This window comes from Oncorhynchus masou, chromosome 21 (assembly GCF_036934945.1).
Source record: "Oncorhynchus masou masou isolate Uvic2021 chromosome 21, UVic_Omas_1.1, whole genome shotgun sequence".
NCBI lineage: Eukaryota > Metazoa > Chordata > Actinopteri > Salmoniformes > Salmonidae > Oncorhynchus > Oncorhynchus masou.
In genome coordinates this window covers 16,688,526-16,707,610 of record NC_088232.1, presented here as the reverse complement: position 1 = coordinate 16,707,610, position 19,085 = coordinate 16,688,526, and the positions used below count along the sequence as shown (strand labels likewise).

At 43.1% G+C, this 19,085-nt stretch overlaps 1 protein-coding gene across 3 annotated transcripts in view; it reads left to right on the top strand.

Moving 5' to 3' along the window:
• Positions 1-19,085, top strand: part of foxn3 (forkhead box N3) — a 112,552-nt gene that overhangs the window by 31,443 nt on the left and 62,024 nt on the right. For 2 of the 3 annotated variants that reach the window (XM_064927570.1, XM_064927572.1), the window contains exon 2: positions 4,645-5,291. In XM_064927570.1, coding sequence (XP_064783642.1) covers positions 4,665-5,291 — 627 coding nt within the window. In that variant the 5' untranslated portion in view covers positions 4,645-4,664. Of the gene's footprint in view, positions 1-2,146; positions 2,281-4,644; positions 5,292-19,085 lie in introns of those variants that run through there. The other variant, XM_064927571.1, reaches the window with a different exon arrangement.

Below are 19,085 nucleotides of genomic sequence, written 5' to 3'. Positions count from 1 at the left end.
AATTCTCGTAAACAGCTCCAAAGCCTCCAACGAGCTTCAGAAGTTTGCATTGATTGATGTGGTGTTTTATTCATTAGGGGTTAGCAAAATGACGTTGCATGAGCAGCACCGCAGATATTGCGATGAGCAAGATTCAAAGAGTATCTGTGCATGTGCATGGGTTCACTTCACGCTCTTACAATGTGGTCGCCACTGGACCAAAACAGCAGAGAAGTTGAGCCTCGCACTCCAACGCTCTTAGTAGTTGCGGAAATGGACCCACTATGCTGTTTACTTTGAGTACCTATGTTGTATCCTGACTCTATCTTTAAGACAAAATAGAGAATAGAATAATAAGGCATAACAAAAAAACATATCTCCAATGTGGCCCCCACGTGTGCATGTCTGTTTGTGTGTATGCGTATGTTATATACAAACGTGTCCATGTACTTCTGAAGTACTATCAGTAGCTGAGTTGAGTATTTATTTACCACTGGCATGAATAGCCTCCTTACACCCCCCCCCCTCCACACACACACACACACACACACACACATGCACACACTTATAATTAGTCATTTGGTTGAGTGTGTGTGTGTGTTGAGGTGACAGTTTGGCAGTTGGTTGGGGGTATGAGAGGGGCAGGCTTGGTCTATTCAGAGGGGATTGGTCCTTTGTATTTGGCTAGGGGCCCTGGCCTGACCTGCAGGAGAGTGGTCTGCCATACTCAAAGAGACAGAGAACGGAGGGAGAGAGAAAGAGAAAGAGCGAGAGAGAAGGGGAGAGAGGTCATGTACTTTAGGTCATGTACTTTAGTATAGTTTGCTCTCCCTTTAATGTTTTTTTTGGAATGAGTCGAAAATTAGTGACGCAGTTATTTCTTGTGTAAACTGTTGGAGGTGTGTGTGTGCAAATGTTAACAAGTGAGAAGAGGAGTGTGGTTGATTGGGAATGTTCTAATGACTTCCCCCTGTCATGCTTCTTGATTTAATAACAATCACGTGTCACTATTTCAACCTAAATTACCCACAGGTCTAGTATCAGCTAGTCCTTCTCAAATCCTAACCTTCACTTGCAAAAGGTTGCATGTTTGAATCCTGATGATGAAAAGTTGTTTTTGCGATTTTTGTTCTAAGCTTATCCCAAACTTTAACCTTTACCTTAACCATTCTGAGTTCACTTCTGGTGCAAAAGGTTGACTGTTCAAATCCAGTGATAAAGTTGTTTTTGAGAAAAAATGTTTAAGCCTATCCCAAACCTTAAACGTTACCTTAACCATTCGGAGTTAATGCCTACCCTTAAGATTTTGGAATGAATGCCTAAACTTATCCCTAACCTTAATAATTCAGAGCTAATGCCTAAACTTAACCTTAAACACTTCCAAATGTAACGTTTGGAACAACATTGAAATTTGAAGTTTGAGAAACATGGATGAACGACTAATTCTGACGTGAGACTGAGAGCTTGTTGCAGCTCAGGTCCAACTGACCTAAAGTCAGTTTGGAGTTTTACCGCCGAATGCAAGTGAATGGAACAGTGTTCACTGTTGCCCCTAGTGGCCGGGTTTCCACATCATCCCAAAGTCCTCGGACATGGATACAGGTCTAATACTGACTTGTAATCACAGGTGACCTGGCTGCTGAACACATAGACCTACAGCATGAGTGAGGAGGTGGTTATAGCCTACTGGTATGAATGGTGAAAATGTCCGTATTTAATAACCCACTATTATAAAATAAACCCTGTCTTAATTTAAGTCACTTTTAGACTGATTGAAAATGCGAAATGTCGTAACAGAATGAGCCTATAGTTATATTACAGCTTTACATAATGTGTTTTCTTTGGCAAAAACAAATGAAAGGCACCCTCGATTTGCAAAAATGAGTTTATTAAAATGATCCAGGGGGCATGACTCCCAAGGCACATTTTACCATGTTCTCCACCTCTTCTCCAAAACAAATGTTGATGTATTTGTACAGCTGCTATTTGTGCCCTAAAACACACTCGACTTCATTATGTTCACTTCTTTACTTTCACGCTCAACACCACGCTTTGTGTGTATGTGTGTGTGTGTGCACTGCCAGCCCCAAGCTTTGCCACGCGGTCATGTGTGGACTTCTAATTTGCTGACGAGCAACTCTGTTCTCCTCTCTTCACTTGCATGAGCCGACGAAACACACGCTCTCACACACACACCGTATGCATTGGGGACGGGGAAGAGCTCAAATAACCGCCGAGGACTATGATTTCTGACGGGACTTGGTTCGATTTGTCTCTGTAAACCTCGTTGTTTGATTCTGGGTGAGGATTACAATGCAGGATTGTAAAGTAATTTACGCAGAGGCGGTTGTTCCAAAGACGTGTTTTGTCTATGCCTCGCAATTCGTATATCGTCAGGTCGCCGAATGAGAGGAAACAGAGCTTGGAATCATCGTCGGGAATCGGACATTCATTTCGCTGTTACAATGTGTTGTTGGTGGGATCATTGTGGGATGGATGATTCCACTTGACGAGTTAATCTTGTCACTGACCAATTAAATAGGCTCTATATCGCGTAGTTTACGTAGGCTATCAATCACAGTCGTAGGGTACATTTGTCAAAATACCCTGAATATAATCTACCTTCATTAAAAACGAATAGTATAAATGTGCACTATATTGTAGCTTATTTAGTATAGGGATGACAGTAGGCTTGGTCTATCGGTCTCCCAATGCCCCCCCCCCCCCTTATTTTCTATCATTATAGGCTTACTGTTTATAATGGTGCTTTGAACCATTTGTATGACACAAGTTCGCAGCAGGCTATGCTCGGCTCCCACGGTTGGTTTTGAACTTTTAAACTATAGTCTAGCTCTTACGGTCAACGTTTAAATGCCGTAGCGTATTCTCAGTTCAAATGTAAGATTTGCGTACACCAAGACACGCAGTGAATAAACTGCCAAAATATTGACTTCTGTGCGCCTGTCATGTTGGCCAACTGGTTTAGATGGACCATTGACATAGAGGTTCCTACTACCTGTAAGGTTTGCCTGTAAACTACTGTATGGCATCAATGACATGACTTCGCTGCCCACTTTACGCAGTCAAGAGAAAGGCGAGAGTTTTAGAAATGCATTATTATTATTTTTAAATGAGACAGTCTTTGGAAAAGGGTGATGCTATCGCCGGGGTTGTGGTAGATAGACAATTCTGATAATTAGCTGGCCCCAAACCGAGCGCCCTCTTAACAAGGCAACCCCACACAATGACATTACCTCGACTGTCTGTCAGCTGCTGTAACATCATTTATTTTCCGCTTAGAAGAGGCTCCTGGGATTGTTCTTCCAACAGTTCCAAATTGGAAACAAGTTGTTCTCATCACTTGAGTTAGTGAGTTAGCTTTATAGTTTATTTTTATTTTTCACTTCTAAAAGTGATTAAAGAGTGCAATAGGCATAGGCTGCAATCTGTGGGAATGCTACCTGAATAATTACATTGCATTTGTAGTGCAGTGTAGGGCCTATCTGATTATCAATGTTCTTACGTGGGACGTGTCATCCCCAGAAGGGTCGACATTCCCGCAGCGCCTAGGCTAGTTCAATACACGATGAGCGTGGTGTGCAGCTCAACCGCTGTCTTTTGAAGCCATTTCCAATGAAAACGGTATGGCGTTTAACCACTGGAACCGCAAGACGAACGCGTTTGCTTGCGTCTCTTATGTAGCCATTTTTCTTTTAGGAAGAAATAATCAGCTCGCCGTAATTAAAGGGAGCGCGTGGTCCAATCTGGGTGCTGCGTGTTTACCATGGCGTGTAACTGTTAAACCGGGCCAGGTTTCATCTGCCTCTGGTGGAGCATGACTCGTTTTATAACAGGGGGAATGAGTGTTTTATTTTTTCAGAGACTGCTGTGGTAAAACAAATCCTCAGATACCGGCGGATTAAACCATATAAACATGACTGTTACCTCAATTAAATACGCAGTGATGAGAACGAGAGAGATTGAGAGAGAGGGACAGATATTATAGGGAATTTGAGAAAGGGAGAACGAAAGGAGGGGAGAAAGATAGACAGAGAAAGAGTGAGGGAAAAGAGATAATGTGAGTGGGGAGAGAGTCACTCACTCACTTGATGTACAGTGTTTAGTGACAGCAGTGGGTAAATCAATCATAGAGACACAGGATTTGAAAGGTTGTCTGGTTATTTGAAGGTTAGGGCTACAACGGCCTGGTTATGTGAAGGTTGCAGATTAGTTATATGATGGTTATGACCTGTGTGTGTGTCATAGAGAAAGGCATCTGCAGTACTTGACTGTATGGTGGGTGTCTGTTTTCCACAGACCTCACTGCCTGAAATACTCTACATAACTCCACTGACAGAGACAGAGAGATGGGGTTGGGGAACAGAGAGCGGTCGTGGACTTAAGTATAGTTTTCAGTATAGTACGGTAGTGTGTAAAGTATGTCAGTGTGAGTGTGTGGGATAAATGTGGAGTGTTTAGAAGAGTCAGGTTACATGAGGTATGTGAGTGTAAAGTTGTGTTTTCCAGCTAGTTCTGTGCTGTTATGATAGAATGATAACAACAACGATTATATAGTAACAATAGTAACACAAAGAATAAGTCTCTCTCTTTCTCCCTCCATTACCTGACTGTCTAACACTAACACCCCCTCTCTCTGTCCTCCAGGATTCTAGGTGGTGGTGTCCATGGGTCCCGTCATGCCCCCCAGTAAGAAGCCTGAGGTGTCTGGCATTAGTGTAGCCAGCGCCAGCATGTCCCACCTCTACCAGACCGGCTCGCTGTCCCGCGCCCTGCAGGAGGCTGAGGAACTTGACCTGGTCCTCCCCGTCCACCTGGCCCTCCCCTTGGCACCCCTCCCCGGTGGGGCCGCCAAACCAGAGAAAGGCACCGCCACCCCGGGTATGGAGGACGAGGAGTTGACCAACCTCAACTGGCTCCACGAGAGCAAGAACCTGCTCAACAGCTTCGGAGACCCCGTGCTGCGCAGCGTCAGCCCTGTGGGCGGCGAGGGGGGCGGTACCCGCGACGGGGACCCTGACGACACCCCTCCGTCGCCGTCGATGGTGGGCGGGGACCTTCCATACGATGCCCAGCGCAACCCCAACTGTAAGCCGCCCTATTCATTCAGCTGTCTGATTTTCATGGCGATTGAGGACGCTGCGTCCAAGAGGCTGCCCGTGAAGGAGATATACAACTGGATCCTGGAACACTTCCCCTACTTCGCTAACGCTCCCACAGGCTGGAAGAACTCTGTCAGGCACAACCTGTCCCTCAATAAGTGCTTCAAGAAGGTGGACAAGGACAGGAGCCAGGTAAGAAGTAGGAGGAGGAGGAGCACACACAGATATTCATGTAGCACGCGCGCATGCACATTCACATGATTCATGCACATACAGTTGAAGTCGGAAGTTTACATGCACCTTAGGCAAATACATTTGAACTCAGTTTTTCACAATTCCTGACATTTAATCCTAGTAAAAATTCCCTGTTTTAGGTCAGTTAGGATCACCACTTTATTTGAAGAATGTGATATGTCAGAGTAATAGTACAGAGAATGATTTTTTTTCAGATTTTATTTCTTTCATCACATTCCCAGTGGGTCAGAAGTTTACACACACTCAATTAGTATTTGGTAGCATTGCCTTTACATTGTTTAACTTGGGTCAAACGTTTCGGGTAGCCTTCCACAAGCTTCCCACAATATGTTGGGTGAATTTTGGCCCATTCCTCTGATAGAGCTGGTGTAACTGAATCAGGTTTGTAGGCCTCCTTGCTCGCACACGCTTTTTCAGTTCTGCCCACACATTTTCTATAGGATTGAGGTCAGGGCTTTGTGATGGACACTCCAATACCTTGGCATTGGCATTGTTGTCCTTAAGCCATTTTGCCACAACTTTGGAAGTATGGGGTCGTTGTCCATTTGGAAGACCCATTTGCGACCAAGCTTTAACTTCCTGACTGATGTCTTGAGATGTTACCTCAATTTTTCCATATAATTTTGCTTCCTCATGAAGCCATCTATTTTGTGAAGTGTACCAGTCCCTCCTGCAGCAAAGCATCCCCACAACATGATGCTTCCAACCCCGTGCTTCCCCGTTGGAATGGTGTTCTTCGGCTTTTTCCTCCACACATAACGATGGTCAATATGGCCAAACAGTTATATTTTTGTTTCATCAGACCAGAGGACATTTCTCCAAAAAATACGATCTTTGTCCTCATGTGCAAACCAGACAGAACGTGTCTCCTTACTAAGAGGTACGACGGCTGCGTGGTCCCATGGTGTTTATACTTGTGTACTATTGTTTGTACAGATGAACGTGGTACCTTCAGGCATTTGGAAATTGCTCCCAAGGATGAACCAGACTTGTGGAGGTCCACCATTTTTTTTCTGAGGTCTTGGCTGATTTCTTGTGATTTTCCCATGATGTCAAGCAAAGAGGCATTGAGTTTGAAGGTAGGCCTTGAAATACATCCACAGGTACACCTCCAATTGACTCAAATTATGTCAATTAGCCTATCAGAAGCTTTTAAAGCCATGACATATTTTCTGGAATTTAAAGGCACAGTCAACATAGTGTATGTAAACTTCTGACCCACTGGAATTGTGATACAGTGAATTATAAGTGAAATAATCTGTCTGTAAACAATTGTTGGAAAAATTACTTGTGTCATACACAAAGTAGATGTCCTAACCGACTTGCCAAAACTATAGTTTGTTAACAAGAAATTTGTGGAGTGGTTGAAAAAGGAGTTTTATTGACTCCAACCTAAGTGTATGTAAACTTCCGAATTCAACTATATGCACTAGAGTTTGACAGGGGAACAGGACTCCCACGGGATTCTGGCAGGAATGGGAGTGAAGTTTTAGAGTCAAGTTCGGGACAGGATCAACAGTTCACAGGAAGGCAGTACAGGAATAGTTATAAACAGAGTTTTTTTGGGCGGAAATATGTAATGCGTGAAGCATTTAATAAAATAAATCCACTGTAGGCTAGGCCTAATATTGTTTAATAAAATGAAATAAGGGTCATTTCCCCCCTCCCTCCAGCAGCTCACTATTGCGCCTCGCTCCAGTTGTAGCCAGTCACTATAGGCTACCTCAGACGCCAATCTACTGTCAGTAGGCTAAATGATGAAGCCTTCAATAGAGCAATTGCCACGTCTTGTTTCAACCAAGGACCCATCACTAACGTTGACATTAGAGCCAAGGAAAGAGTGATGTTTTTTCTTTAACAATGACGGAACAGAGTACAGGCTTGTCATTTTTTTTTATGCTGCTGTTTAATCAAATACGCTACCAATCGGATAGTGGGACAGGCGGCCGGAAGTGGCATAGCTGCTCTACTCCCAACAACTGTACCATCAAGCCCAATTGTTTGTATATTTAACTAAACCTGTGCCATCTGAGGTGAAGAGTGAAATAAAAATAGATTGACTTATACAGTACTACCGCTTAGTAAAAAAAATACATAGCAAAATGTTAATTTTGTTCATGTGTTGTACACGTTCATACAGTTTGTGCACAGTGACTCGGCTGCAGACTCCAGCTTTATGCTGGCACTGTGCTGAGCAGACCATCCTGCTGGGGTCTAGGTCCTCATCCTCCAGCTTCATCTATCTACATTTAGGTCATTTAGAATACGCTCTTGTCCTTAGCGACTTGTTCTCCAGTCAGTGCTTTTAACTAAGACAGGTCAGACAACCACGTCAGTCGCATATTGCATTGCTGAAATAATCATGTTCAATACTTCCTAAACAAACACAATAACTTGCATATTTCTGTGTGCAGAAATGAGCGCAGGACGGGAAGGGAGTGATTTGTCATCAGAAAGGGACAGGAAGTTCCGATGTAGAACTGTTGCGGGATCCGGACAGTACAGGAAAGTAATTGACAGGACAAGACAGGACAGGAATTCATTTTCGCTCCTCAACCTCTAATACGCACCTGCATGCGAGTACAAACACACACATGCGCACACACACACACAGACACACACACACACACACACACACACACACACACACACACACACACACACACACACACACACACACACACACACACACACACACACACACACACACACACACACACACACACACACACACACACACACACACACACACTTGCCAGAGTCAAGTACAGACAAAACCCTATCCTGGTATCGCTGTGACATGTCATTGATGTTTTGTTTGAATTGTAAATTCCTGCACTGCAGCCAAACCTTTCTTGAAAAATGTGTTTTCAGATAATTGCTTGATAAATTCATTGCTAATCACTTGCAGAGAGTAAAGTCCCATCAACGTGTCTTTGTTCTCCGAGAGAGATAAATCTGGTACATTGAAAACAAAGGATACATTCTGTATGATGCAATCCTGCTCTGAGTGCATGCATGCATGTGTGTGAACAGTGGCTGACATATTAAGTTACTATGCTTCTGTGAAGTATCAGATATTCTTATGCTAACGGTAAATTCCACTACTTTTACCAATTTCCACAGAACATTTTCCAAAACACATTTAGTTGAAGAACACTGCAGATGCAAAGTTTCGTAACACAATGATGTTGTTTGTGCCGTCATTCGGTTACCAAACTTTGCAGTGGTACTGTTCTTCAACTAAATGTGTTTTTGTAACATTTTCAGTGGATGTTGTTAAAAGTTGTCCTTGTGCATAGTGTTTTATGGTTTGTGTAACTTTGCAATCATTCGTTTTTGTTTGAAATACGTTTTAACTTCTTGAAACTCCCCATCCCGGATCCGGGATCGTGACTAAAGCCTCAGGCTCATTAGCATAACGCAACGTTAACGATTTCTGAAAATCGCAAATAAAATTAAAATAATGCGTTTGCTCTCAAGCTTAGCCTTTTCTTAACAACACTGTCATCTCAGATTTTCAAAATATGCTTTTGAACCATAGAAATTGACTAATTTGTGTAAGAGTATGCAAAGCTAGCATAGCATTTTGTGTAGCATGTAGCACGCAACATTTTCACAAAAGCCAGATAACCAAATAAATAAAATCATTAACTTTGAAGAGCTTCGGATGTTTTCAATGAGGAGACTCTCAGTTACATAGCAAATGTGCAGTTTTTCAAAAAAATATTATTTGTGTAGGAAAAATCGCTCCGTTTTGTTCACGTTTGGCTATGAAAAAACCCTGTATACAGTTATAGCCTGAAGCTCATTAGCATAATGTAACGTTAACGATTTCTGAAAATCGCAAATAAAATGAAAATAATGCATCTGCTCTCAAGCTTAGCCTTTTCTTAACAACACTGTCATCTCAGATTTTCAAAATATGCTTTTGAACCATAGAAATTGACTAATTTGTGTAAGAGTATGCAAAGCTAGCAATGCATTTTGAATAACATGTAGCACGCAACATTTTCACAAAAACCAGATAACCAAATAAATAAAATCATTTACCTTTGAAGAGCTTCTGATGTTTTCAATGAGGAGACTCTCAGTTACACACCAAATGCGCAGTGTTTCCTGAAAGCGTCTGTGTGTAGGAGAAATCGTTCCGTTTTCTACATTGCGCCTGGCTACTGAAACGAACCGAAAATGCAGTCACCTACAACGTATAACTTTTTCCGGATTAACTACATAATATCGACCGAAACATGGCAAACGTTGTTTGGAATCAGTCCTCAAGGTGTTTTTTCACATATCTCTTCATTGACATGCAGTTCGTGGAAGCTTGCTTTACTCTCTGTATTGTTTGGAAAAATACTGGCAGGTGACTTTTGCGCACCAATTTCGGCGCAGGACACCGGGCGGACACGTGGTAAATGTGGTCTCTTATGGTCAATCTTCCAATGATCTGCCTACAAATACGTCACAATGCTGCAGACACCTTGGGGAAACGACAGAAAGGGCAGACTCATTCCTCTTGCGTTCACAGCCATATAAGGAGATCATGACAAACAGAGCCTCAAAAATCCTTGTCATTTCCTGGATGCCATCTCATCTTGGTTTTGCCTGAAGCTCACGTTAAAGGGCACGCACAGAGAAGATCTTTGTATTTCTGGACACGTCAGAGTGTTTTCTTTCGAACAGTAGCAATTATATGCATAGTCGAGCATCTTTTTGTGACAAAATATCTTGTTTAAAACGGGAACGTTTTTCATCCAAAAATGAAATTGCGCCCCTAGAGTTCCAACAGGTTAAAGTGAGACATCTGAGTCTCAGCATCATTCTGTTAACGTGGAATTGCCCCATATACAGATATTTACTCTGACGCCACAATCATCAGTCACTGACTGGGACTGGTTTAATAGATTTACTTGAGTACATTACATGTGTGTGTGTGTGTAGGCATGTGCTTACATACATGCACGTGATCTTGCGTGCTTGTGATTTCTTGTATGTTGGTTTCTGTCTGTGTGTGTGTGTGTGTGTGTGTGTGTGTGTGTGTGTGTGTGTGTGTGTGTGTGTGTGTGGAACAGTAAAGCCCTTCCATGTGACTCACAGTTCGCTGCCATCTGCTTAGGGCTGTATACCTGTCTCCATGGCAATGCCACTGCCATTGTCACGGAAAGCCAGCAGTTGCTGTAGCAACAGAAAAACTTATATGTGTGTGTGTGTGCAATACTTGTTCTTTTGTTCAGGCATGTTTTTATAAAGTTCATATTTTATGAATAATATTACATGGATCTGTGTGTTTTGATTTGTTTTGTGTGTCTGTGCACTTGTGCGTGCTTGTGTGCATACTAGACATGCATTCACGCACGCACACAGGTGTAGCACGCATAATGCATTCCCTTATCACGCAAGACTGGAAAAATCTGGAAACAAAACTTTGAAATTGGATGTTGAAACCACTATCGACCCATCAGTTTCAATGCTAAAAATCCTGTAAGATTTTACCGCATATCGTTGTTCCAATCTTTGTTAAGGAGTTATTAACGATGCTAACGGGACTTGTGTGTGTCAGTAGGCCACTTTTCAGAGTGGAGTGTTTGAATTGTCATGTCATTCGCAGAGCCATTCCATCCATACTATTCCGTTTTTCTGTTTAATGAATGGTGTTTGTAAAAGTTTTCCATGTTTGTGTGTGTGTGTGTGTGTGTGTGTTAAACTGTTTAATGAATGAGTGGGATGATTGTGTCTGTTTTCATTAGGCATTCAGTGAAAATGCATGAATCTATTACCTACGGTATGGAGAGGAGGACAGGAAAGGACAGGGGAGGAAGATAAGAGAGGTGGGGAGGAGGAGAAGAGAATACAGGAGAAGAGGAAAGGGGAAGTGTGGATTGGATGAAGATGTGAGGTTTTGTCACTGGTTAAGTGGTAGTGTGATTGTGGTATGTTGAGGATGTGGTATGTAGAGGTCTTTATGTTGCCTATTGTAAGGGATGTCCTTGTATGGAGTGATGTGATGGTTCAAACTGTGTGTGTTAGCAAGATTCCTGCAGATGCCTGCTGTGTGCGCGTGTTTGTGTTCGCAGGCGCGTTGGTGTGTATGTGGCAGTCAAAGTGTCCTTGGTTTCCATGACGCTGTTTATGAACACAATGTTTCAGTTTGACACCTCATGACCGTGTACACACACACACTCACACACACAGAGTTTTGTATTGCTATCCTTGTGGGAACCAAAGAATTTATTCCCATCCAAAATCGTATTTTCCCTAACCCTAAATCTAACCCTAACTTAACCATAGCCGTAAGCCTAACCTTAATCCCAAACCGTTAACCCTAAAGCTGTACCGAACTCTTGACCCTAAACCTAACCGTAACCCCTAACCCTAACCTTAATTCTAACTAACTGTAAACCTAACCCCTAAGCCTAAAATGGGGACAAGCTCGTGGGCCCAGCTAAATGTCCCCACTTGTCCAAATGTTCATTGTTTTAATATCCTTATGGGGACTTCTGGTACCCACAAGGATAGTTAAACAAAATCACACCCCACACACACACACACACACAAGTTTAATGTTTTTTAGTTATATGTACGGGATACACATGGTATACACCGTCCAAATGCTTACTTGCAAGTTCCTACTCGGCAATGCGACAACAATAATAATAATACGAATATGAACATAAAGTAAATGGCTCAATATAATAGAATAAACGTTTTAGCATAAATATAATACAGGAAGGCACAACTTATAGTCCAATATTTACACGTGTATTGGGGAAGGGGCAAGTGTTTAAATTGTGCAGTATTTAGCAATCATAACAAGAGCCTGGTAGCAGCATTTGTGATGTGTGTAGCATGAATGTATATGTGTGTGTGTGTGTATATGTGGGCTAAGGTGCAGGTGGTTAGTTCAGTTCTGGGGCGGCAGGCCTCATACGCAGACCTCATGCGCCGATACCTTCTGCCCGACACAAACACACACAGACACACACAGTCCTATAACTAAGTGCAAATGCCACTTTAGTGCTCTCTCGCTATCTCGTGGTAAACATTGATTTAAACCTTGATTAATGCCACTGTTTTTTCCTCGTGTTTCTGTGGTGACCATGGCAAATGCAGATTGAATGCCCTGAGTGCCAGGCCGTAAAGATCAAGCCAGATAAGATTGTCAAAACCAAAACCAACATTTCATCTACATCGAAATAGACCATGTCATTTACAAATAGAAGAGTTGCTCTATATTGACCAGTATTTAGAGGTTACCTTGACAATCTCTGTGTTATTGCAGAGTGAGTGCATGTAAATCTCTCTCTGTGTGTTTCTTGTGATTGTGTGTGTCTGTGTGTGTCATTGAGATTAATGTGTGTAATGCTTGCTAATGGCTTTATTACTGTTGTAAAAAGGTGTGGCCTTTTAGCTCTGTCAGTCTGTGAGGTTCAGCTGTGTGTGTGTTTGCGTCCTGTTAGTTGTTCGGTTCAGCAGTTTAATTATTTACACAGGGAAACATGGTCGACACAGAGGGATGAGACACCAAGAGCATCTGCAATCTCTCTCTCTCTCTTGCTCTCTCTCTCTATCTCAATTAATTACATTGAAAGGGCTTTATTGGCATGGGAAACATGTTTACATTGCCAAAGCAAGTTAAATAAACAATAGATAAAAGTGAAATAAACAATCAAAAATGAACAGTAAACATTACACTCACAAAAGTTTCAAAGGAATAGAGACATTTAAAATGTCATATTATGGCTATGTACACTGTTGTAATGATGTAGAAATAGTTCAAGCACAAAGGGAAAATAAATAAATATAAATATTCACTGGTTGCCCTTTTCTTGTGGCAACAGGCCACACATCTTGCTGTAGTGATGGCACACTGAGGATTTCACCTAATAGATATGAAAGTTTACCAACATTTGATTTGTTTTCGAATTCTTTGTGAGTCTGTGTGATTTGAGGGAAATATGTGTCTCTAACATGGTCATACCTTTGGCAGGAGGTTAGAAAGTGCAGCTCAGTTTCTAACACATTTTGTGGGCAGTGTGCACATAGCCTGTCTTCTCTTGAGAGCCAGGTCTGCCTCTGTCCCTCTCTCAATAGCAAGGCTATTCTCACTGAGTATATACATAGTCAAATCTTTCCTTAAGTTTGGGTCAGTCACAGTGGTCAGGTATTCTGCCACTTTGTACTCTCTGTTCAGAGCCAAATAGCATTCTAGTCTGCTCAGTTTTTTTGTTAATTCTTTCCAGTGTGTCAAGTAATTATATTTTTGTTTTCTCATGATTTGGTTGGGCCTAATTGTGTTGCTGGTCCTGGGGCTCTGTGTGTTCTGTTTGTGTTCGTGAACAGAGACCCAGGACCAGCTCGCTTAGGGGACGCTTCTCAAGGTTAATCGCTCTGTAGGTGATTTCTCTCTCTCTCCCTCGCATAGTGGGTGTATTACCAGTGGAAGTCATTGAGGTTATGCTGATGCTACTAACAGACATGGACTGCAGCTGTGAACTCTGCTTAATAACACAGCAGCAGGTCAGGACCGATCCTGTGGTCGCTCTGCCCCTAGTCCTCACCCCACCAGGGATCCTCTGCCCCTAGTCCTCACCCCACCAAGGATCCTCTGCCCCTAGTCCTCACCCCACCAGGGATCTTCTGCCCCTAGTCCTCACCCCACCAGGGATCCTCTGCCCCTAGTCCTCACCCCACCAGGGATCCTCTGCCACTATCCTTGGCCTGCCCTGCCCTCTCACTGATCCCCTGAGCTACCTGTCCCTCTGCCTCCAGTCCCCTGTCCTCCAGCCTCACACTCTGCCCATCTGTGAACTCTTGGGCTAGGTGCCTGTTGATGTGTGCCAGGTCCCTATACCCCCTGTCTCCTACCCTTAGCCCCCTATTCCCAGTCCCCAGTTCATGGTCTCTCGCTACCACCTGCCCACTTGGCAACCCCCCCGCCTGATGATGTGTGCCCTGGCCAGATGTTATCCTCTGTGTGGACAGATGTTAGCCTGCCAGGGTTAGCTGGTGTTAGCACGCACATCCTCTGCTACGCACCCAACCTCTCTCATTCTTGCTCTCTCTCTCTCGCTCTCCAGTGGACATAGATCTGTTATAATATTTTCTCGGATCTTCAAACACTGAGGGGGCAGAAAACTCTTCCATTGTTGTGTAGATATTGTTGGTGGAAGGAGGGGTAATGTGATGTGGGTTTTCATTGCCAAAAATACCCTGCAATCAGTCCGTCTGCTCATCACACACATACACACAGATAGTGACTAATTCAATTGGGATGTTTTTAATGGGTCAATGTGAAGGATGAGCCTGTAAAATAACTGTAGTTCAGAGATCCCCCTCTGTTCTCTATGTGTTGTGACTCATAGGCCAGGGGAGCTCATGTTAGACTAGACAAGACCTTCAGTCTGCTGGTTTATAGACCTCCTTTTATAGAGAGAGAGGGGGGGAGGGTAGAGTGAGAGAGGGCGTAGAGAGGGAGGGCAGAAAGAGGGAGAGAAGGGGGCGGAGAAGACGGAGAGGGATTTTTAAATTTAAAAACGTTTATTGACCCAATAGTTACATCATTAGAAGCACAAACTTGACTACATTTTAACGGACCTAGAAAGTTAGAACCAAGCCCCCTCCCGTCTAGGAGAGAGAGAGAGAGAAAGGGAGAGGGATACCCCTGGCAAACACCGTTATTTGTTTTCTGTTCATCGGCTGATGAGTCAAATTGTTGCATTCATCCGACCAGCCTTTAACTAACTCTCTCTCTCTCAGGAGGAGAGGAGGAGGAGAATGTTGTTGTGACAAGTAAAGATAACTGTGGTGGAATGTCGTAGCAGACAATGACAGGGGATGAGAACACCATGCTCTCTCTCTGTGTGTGTGTGTGTGTGTGTGTGTGTGTGTGTGTGTGTGCGTGCGCATACACTCCTATGCTAGGGGAGCCCGTGGTGTGAAGCATCTTCTAGCATGGTAACACTGAGTGAGCACTAGTCTGGACAGACTGAGAGAGAGGGAGAGAGGGAGGGAAGACTGGAGAGACGTTCTAACAGTTGAATTTCTGTTAACGAGAGGGGAGATCTCAGTGAAATGTTCACTGTTAATCCTGGCAGCGTGTGTTCAAAGGGGAAAAACCTGAGGTGATGTCACGCTGGAGTGAATCTTAACGCTTCATGCTTTCTTCACTCTGAGTGGATTTACTTTCTGCAAAGACAAGGGAATTGATCCCACAGTACCTTAATACAGCAGAGATTTTAGTGGCTGTGCCAGTGTGACAAAATGGAGAATGTATTCCTAGAAATCAACCGTGTTTGTATGTGTGTGTGTCGGTCCTCTGTGATCTATTCTCCGCACACTACCACTCTTTGAAAGGTGATCTTCACTAATTAGGATGATATAGCTAATTAAATGCAGCTAATAATCCTTAATAATCCCCAATCTCTCTCCATATCTTTCCCTCTCCTCATTTTCCCATCTCTTGCTTTCTCTCTTTCAATCTCTCTTCCTGTGATCCGATTGCCCTCTCGCTCACTTGCTCGCTCTCTCTCCCTCTCTCTCTCTCCTAGCCCTCCACCCGGTTCTAATAGAGGGTGGAAGTCAGACTGGATTCAGGATAGGGTTGGTGTTTCAGTATTCTTTGGCCTGTAGCTTGCTTTAGGTTTGTTTAGTTTGACCTTCACTTGTACAGTTCAAAGTACCCTGTTAGTTGCCAGATTGCTAGTTCACATGGAAAAGTGTTAGACTGTTTTTTTTTTAGGTTGGGGAAGCAGTGACTCTATAATAACATTGTAGAAGGACACAAGACAATAATTAAAGGGATGCACCAGTAAAGGTGACGTAAAAAATATCTAATAAATAAATAAAAGTAGGGTCATGAGCCAAAACGGGTCCTTGAAAATTGTGCACAGTTGTGTACTATGTCATTCATTTCGTATTATACAGTATGTTACGTCCTGCACAAAGTTAAATCGTACAATATGTGACGAATTTGTAAGTGGTAAGATCCCGGACCGCTTCTTTAACTTAATGACACTTTTGGAAAGTGCACTGCGTGACTAACGCTGTAAGAAGCACGAACCATGTACAATTTGATAGAGGCTTGGAGAGATGCTGTTTGGGGCGGGCTATTTGTGCAGATTATTCTGGATGGGGTGTGAAGTTAGTTGAGCTGTCTCTGCATTTTTTTTCTCCATTGATGTTCTCACTCACTCACTCACTCACTCACTCACTCACTCACTCACTCACTCACTCACTCACTCACTCACTCACACACTTTTGTTTCACTGTGTGAAATGGAGGAAAATAAAGGCTGTAATTAGTGAATTTAAATATAGGAAGTTGTCGGTGCTCCATAAATGTATTTCACCTTTATTTAATTAGGCAAGTCAGTTAAAGAACAAATTCTTATTTTCAATGACAGCCTAGGAACAGTGGGTTAACTGCCTTGTTCAGAGGCAGAACGACAGATTTTTACTGTGTCAGCTCGTGGATTCGAACGAGCAACCTTTCGGTTACTGGCCCAACGCTCTAACCCAGGGGTTCTTAAACATTTTTCAGCCTGAGACCCAAATGAGAAATTATATGTTTTCCTGGAACCCAACCTTAGAAAAACTATACGGAATTTCATTGCCCTTGTGCCATTAAAAAACAAAATGCAATATAGACAAATTCAAATAATAAATACCCATAAATATATTTTCATGTTTATTTTTCCCCATTAAAAACACTCTTACACACCTGTCTAGGTTGGAACCGTTGCTGTTAAAATACACATTTTTTAAATTCTGAACTGGAATAAACTGATTGATCACCGAACACAGAACACAAACATACACACAGTCCTTTTTATTGTTTGATAAATTTCACCTTTATTTAACCAGGTAGTCCTAATGAGAGGTGTGTGGCTGGTTGAAGTTTTCAACAAGCATGTCTATTCTGTCAGAAGCCTGAGTTGCATAGGTATGTGGTGCCAAACTGGACCAGAACATCTACTGCTTTCTCAGTCAGGCAGGAGACCGCTTCCTGCTGCAGATGAGCAACCCAGAACTGTGTGTTTGTCTCAAACAGCATATTGCTTCAATCAGTTTCTTCCAGTTCAGAATAAAAATGATTACTTGTAACAGCAACAGTTCCAACCTAGACTTGTTTTCAACAATAATTTCTACAGTAAAAGGTACAGTAGGCCTGATCATTTTTCATCTTCATCTGAACTGTTTCTTAGGTTTGCTAATTAGCTTGCTTTGGCTAACGTTAGCTATTAGCTGTGTAACGTTACAAGGCCAGGGGATTGTTTGAAAGAGAAACTCACACCTACTACTATGTGAGGTAGTACTCCCTTATTTCTGCTTATCATTGCCTGTTATAAAATGACAACAATGCCTTGCTAGTTGACTTACTTTTCCACTTTCAAAACACTGTTTCCTGAAGCACTATTTCCTGAAACACTGTTTCCTGAAACACTGTTTCCTGAAGCATTCTGCCTTGTTCTGAAAGAACAGGACGTGTCAGGATGTGTCGTTTTATTAATTTGTTAGTTTTGAGAGACTCATTACTAAGCACTTCCCCGCACAAAACACATTGTGGGCGCTCTTCGTTATTTCTCGAAGTTTGTATGAAAGAGACAAGAAGTCATCACTGTATTTGCATTTCATGACGATTGAGCTCAGTCAGAACTTGTGGCTAGCAGGAGTCCATTTTGTGACCGCGGTGAGTGATGGCGAGCGGGAATAACAGGTCAGTGGCGTGAACGACAGTGCTGCAGCTTGTGGGTCGCGGAGTGATCTTCAACAACAACAAAAAATCCAGTAAACAGCGAAGCACATGGGCATCTCCCACTACCTCTACCTCTACCTCTCCCTCTCGCGCTGCTGCCAAACTGAGCAGAGACCGCTGATAAGCTGAGACCGCAGTTGTACTTGGCCAAATCAATTCCAGTAATTTGTGAAATAATTAGACAGTTACGTCGCAACCCACATTAACAGGGTCGCGACCCATATTTCAGGAAACGCTGCTCTAACCACTAGGCTACCTAAATCCCTTGGTCCAGGTCAGGGTGAGGACAGTGTTGTTCCCAATGATGTTCCTCACAGATCCACCATTCACAATGAAGGACAGAGAGATGACGAGATGGCAGGTGGAGGGATGAATTGATTTTTTAATTTTACCTTTATTTAACCAGGCAAGTCAGTTAGGAACAAATTCTTATTTTCAATGACGGCCTGGGAACAGTGGGTTAACAGAACGACAGATTTGTACCTTGTCAGCTCGGGGGTTTGAACTCACAACCTTCCGGTTACTAGCCCAACGCTCTAACCACTAGGCTACTCTGCCGCCCCTAATGATGATGGAGGGAAGGATGAGGGTGAGGAGAGGATCAGGACTGTGTTTTTTAAGTGTGAGAACGGAATAAATGGAATCGAGGAGGGAGGAGGAGAGGAGAGAGGGATGGAGAAGCAGGAGTAAGAGAGGAGGGTGAAAGGAATAGAGTAAGAGAGGAGGAAAATGATAGTGAGCTGTGCTTTTTTTGAGTGAGAAAAGAAGGAATTCAGGGGTAGGAGGGAGGAGGAGGAGGATGATAATAGAGGGCTGTGTTATTTAGCGCGGGGGGCTGATAGGATTAACTGGATGGGCTGTGAGATGGAGGGATGAATCATCAGAGCGAGAGAGGGAGGGAAAGAGAGGGAGAGAGGGCGCAAGAGCCTTCTGCCAGAGCCATCAAACACCCGCTTTCACACACACACACACAGG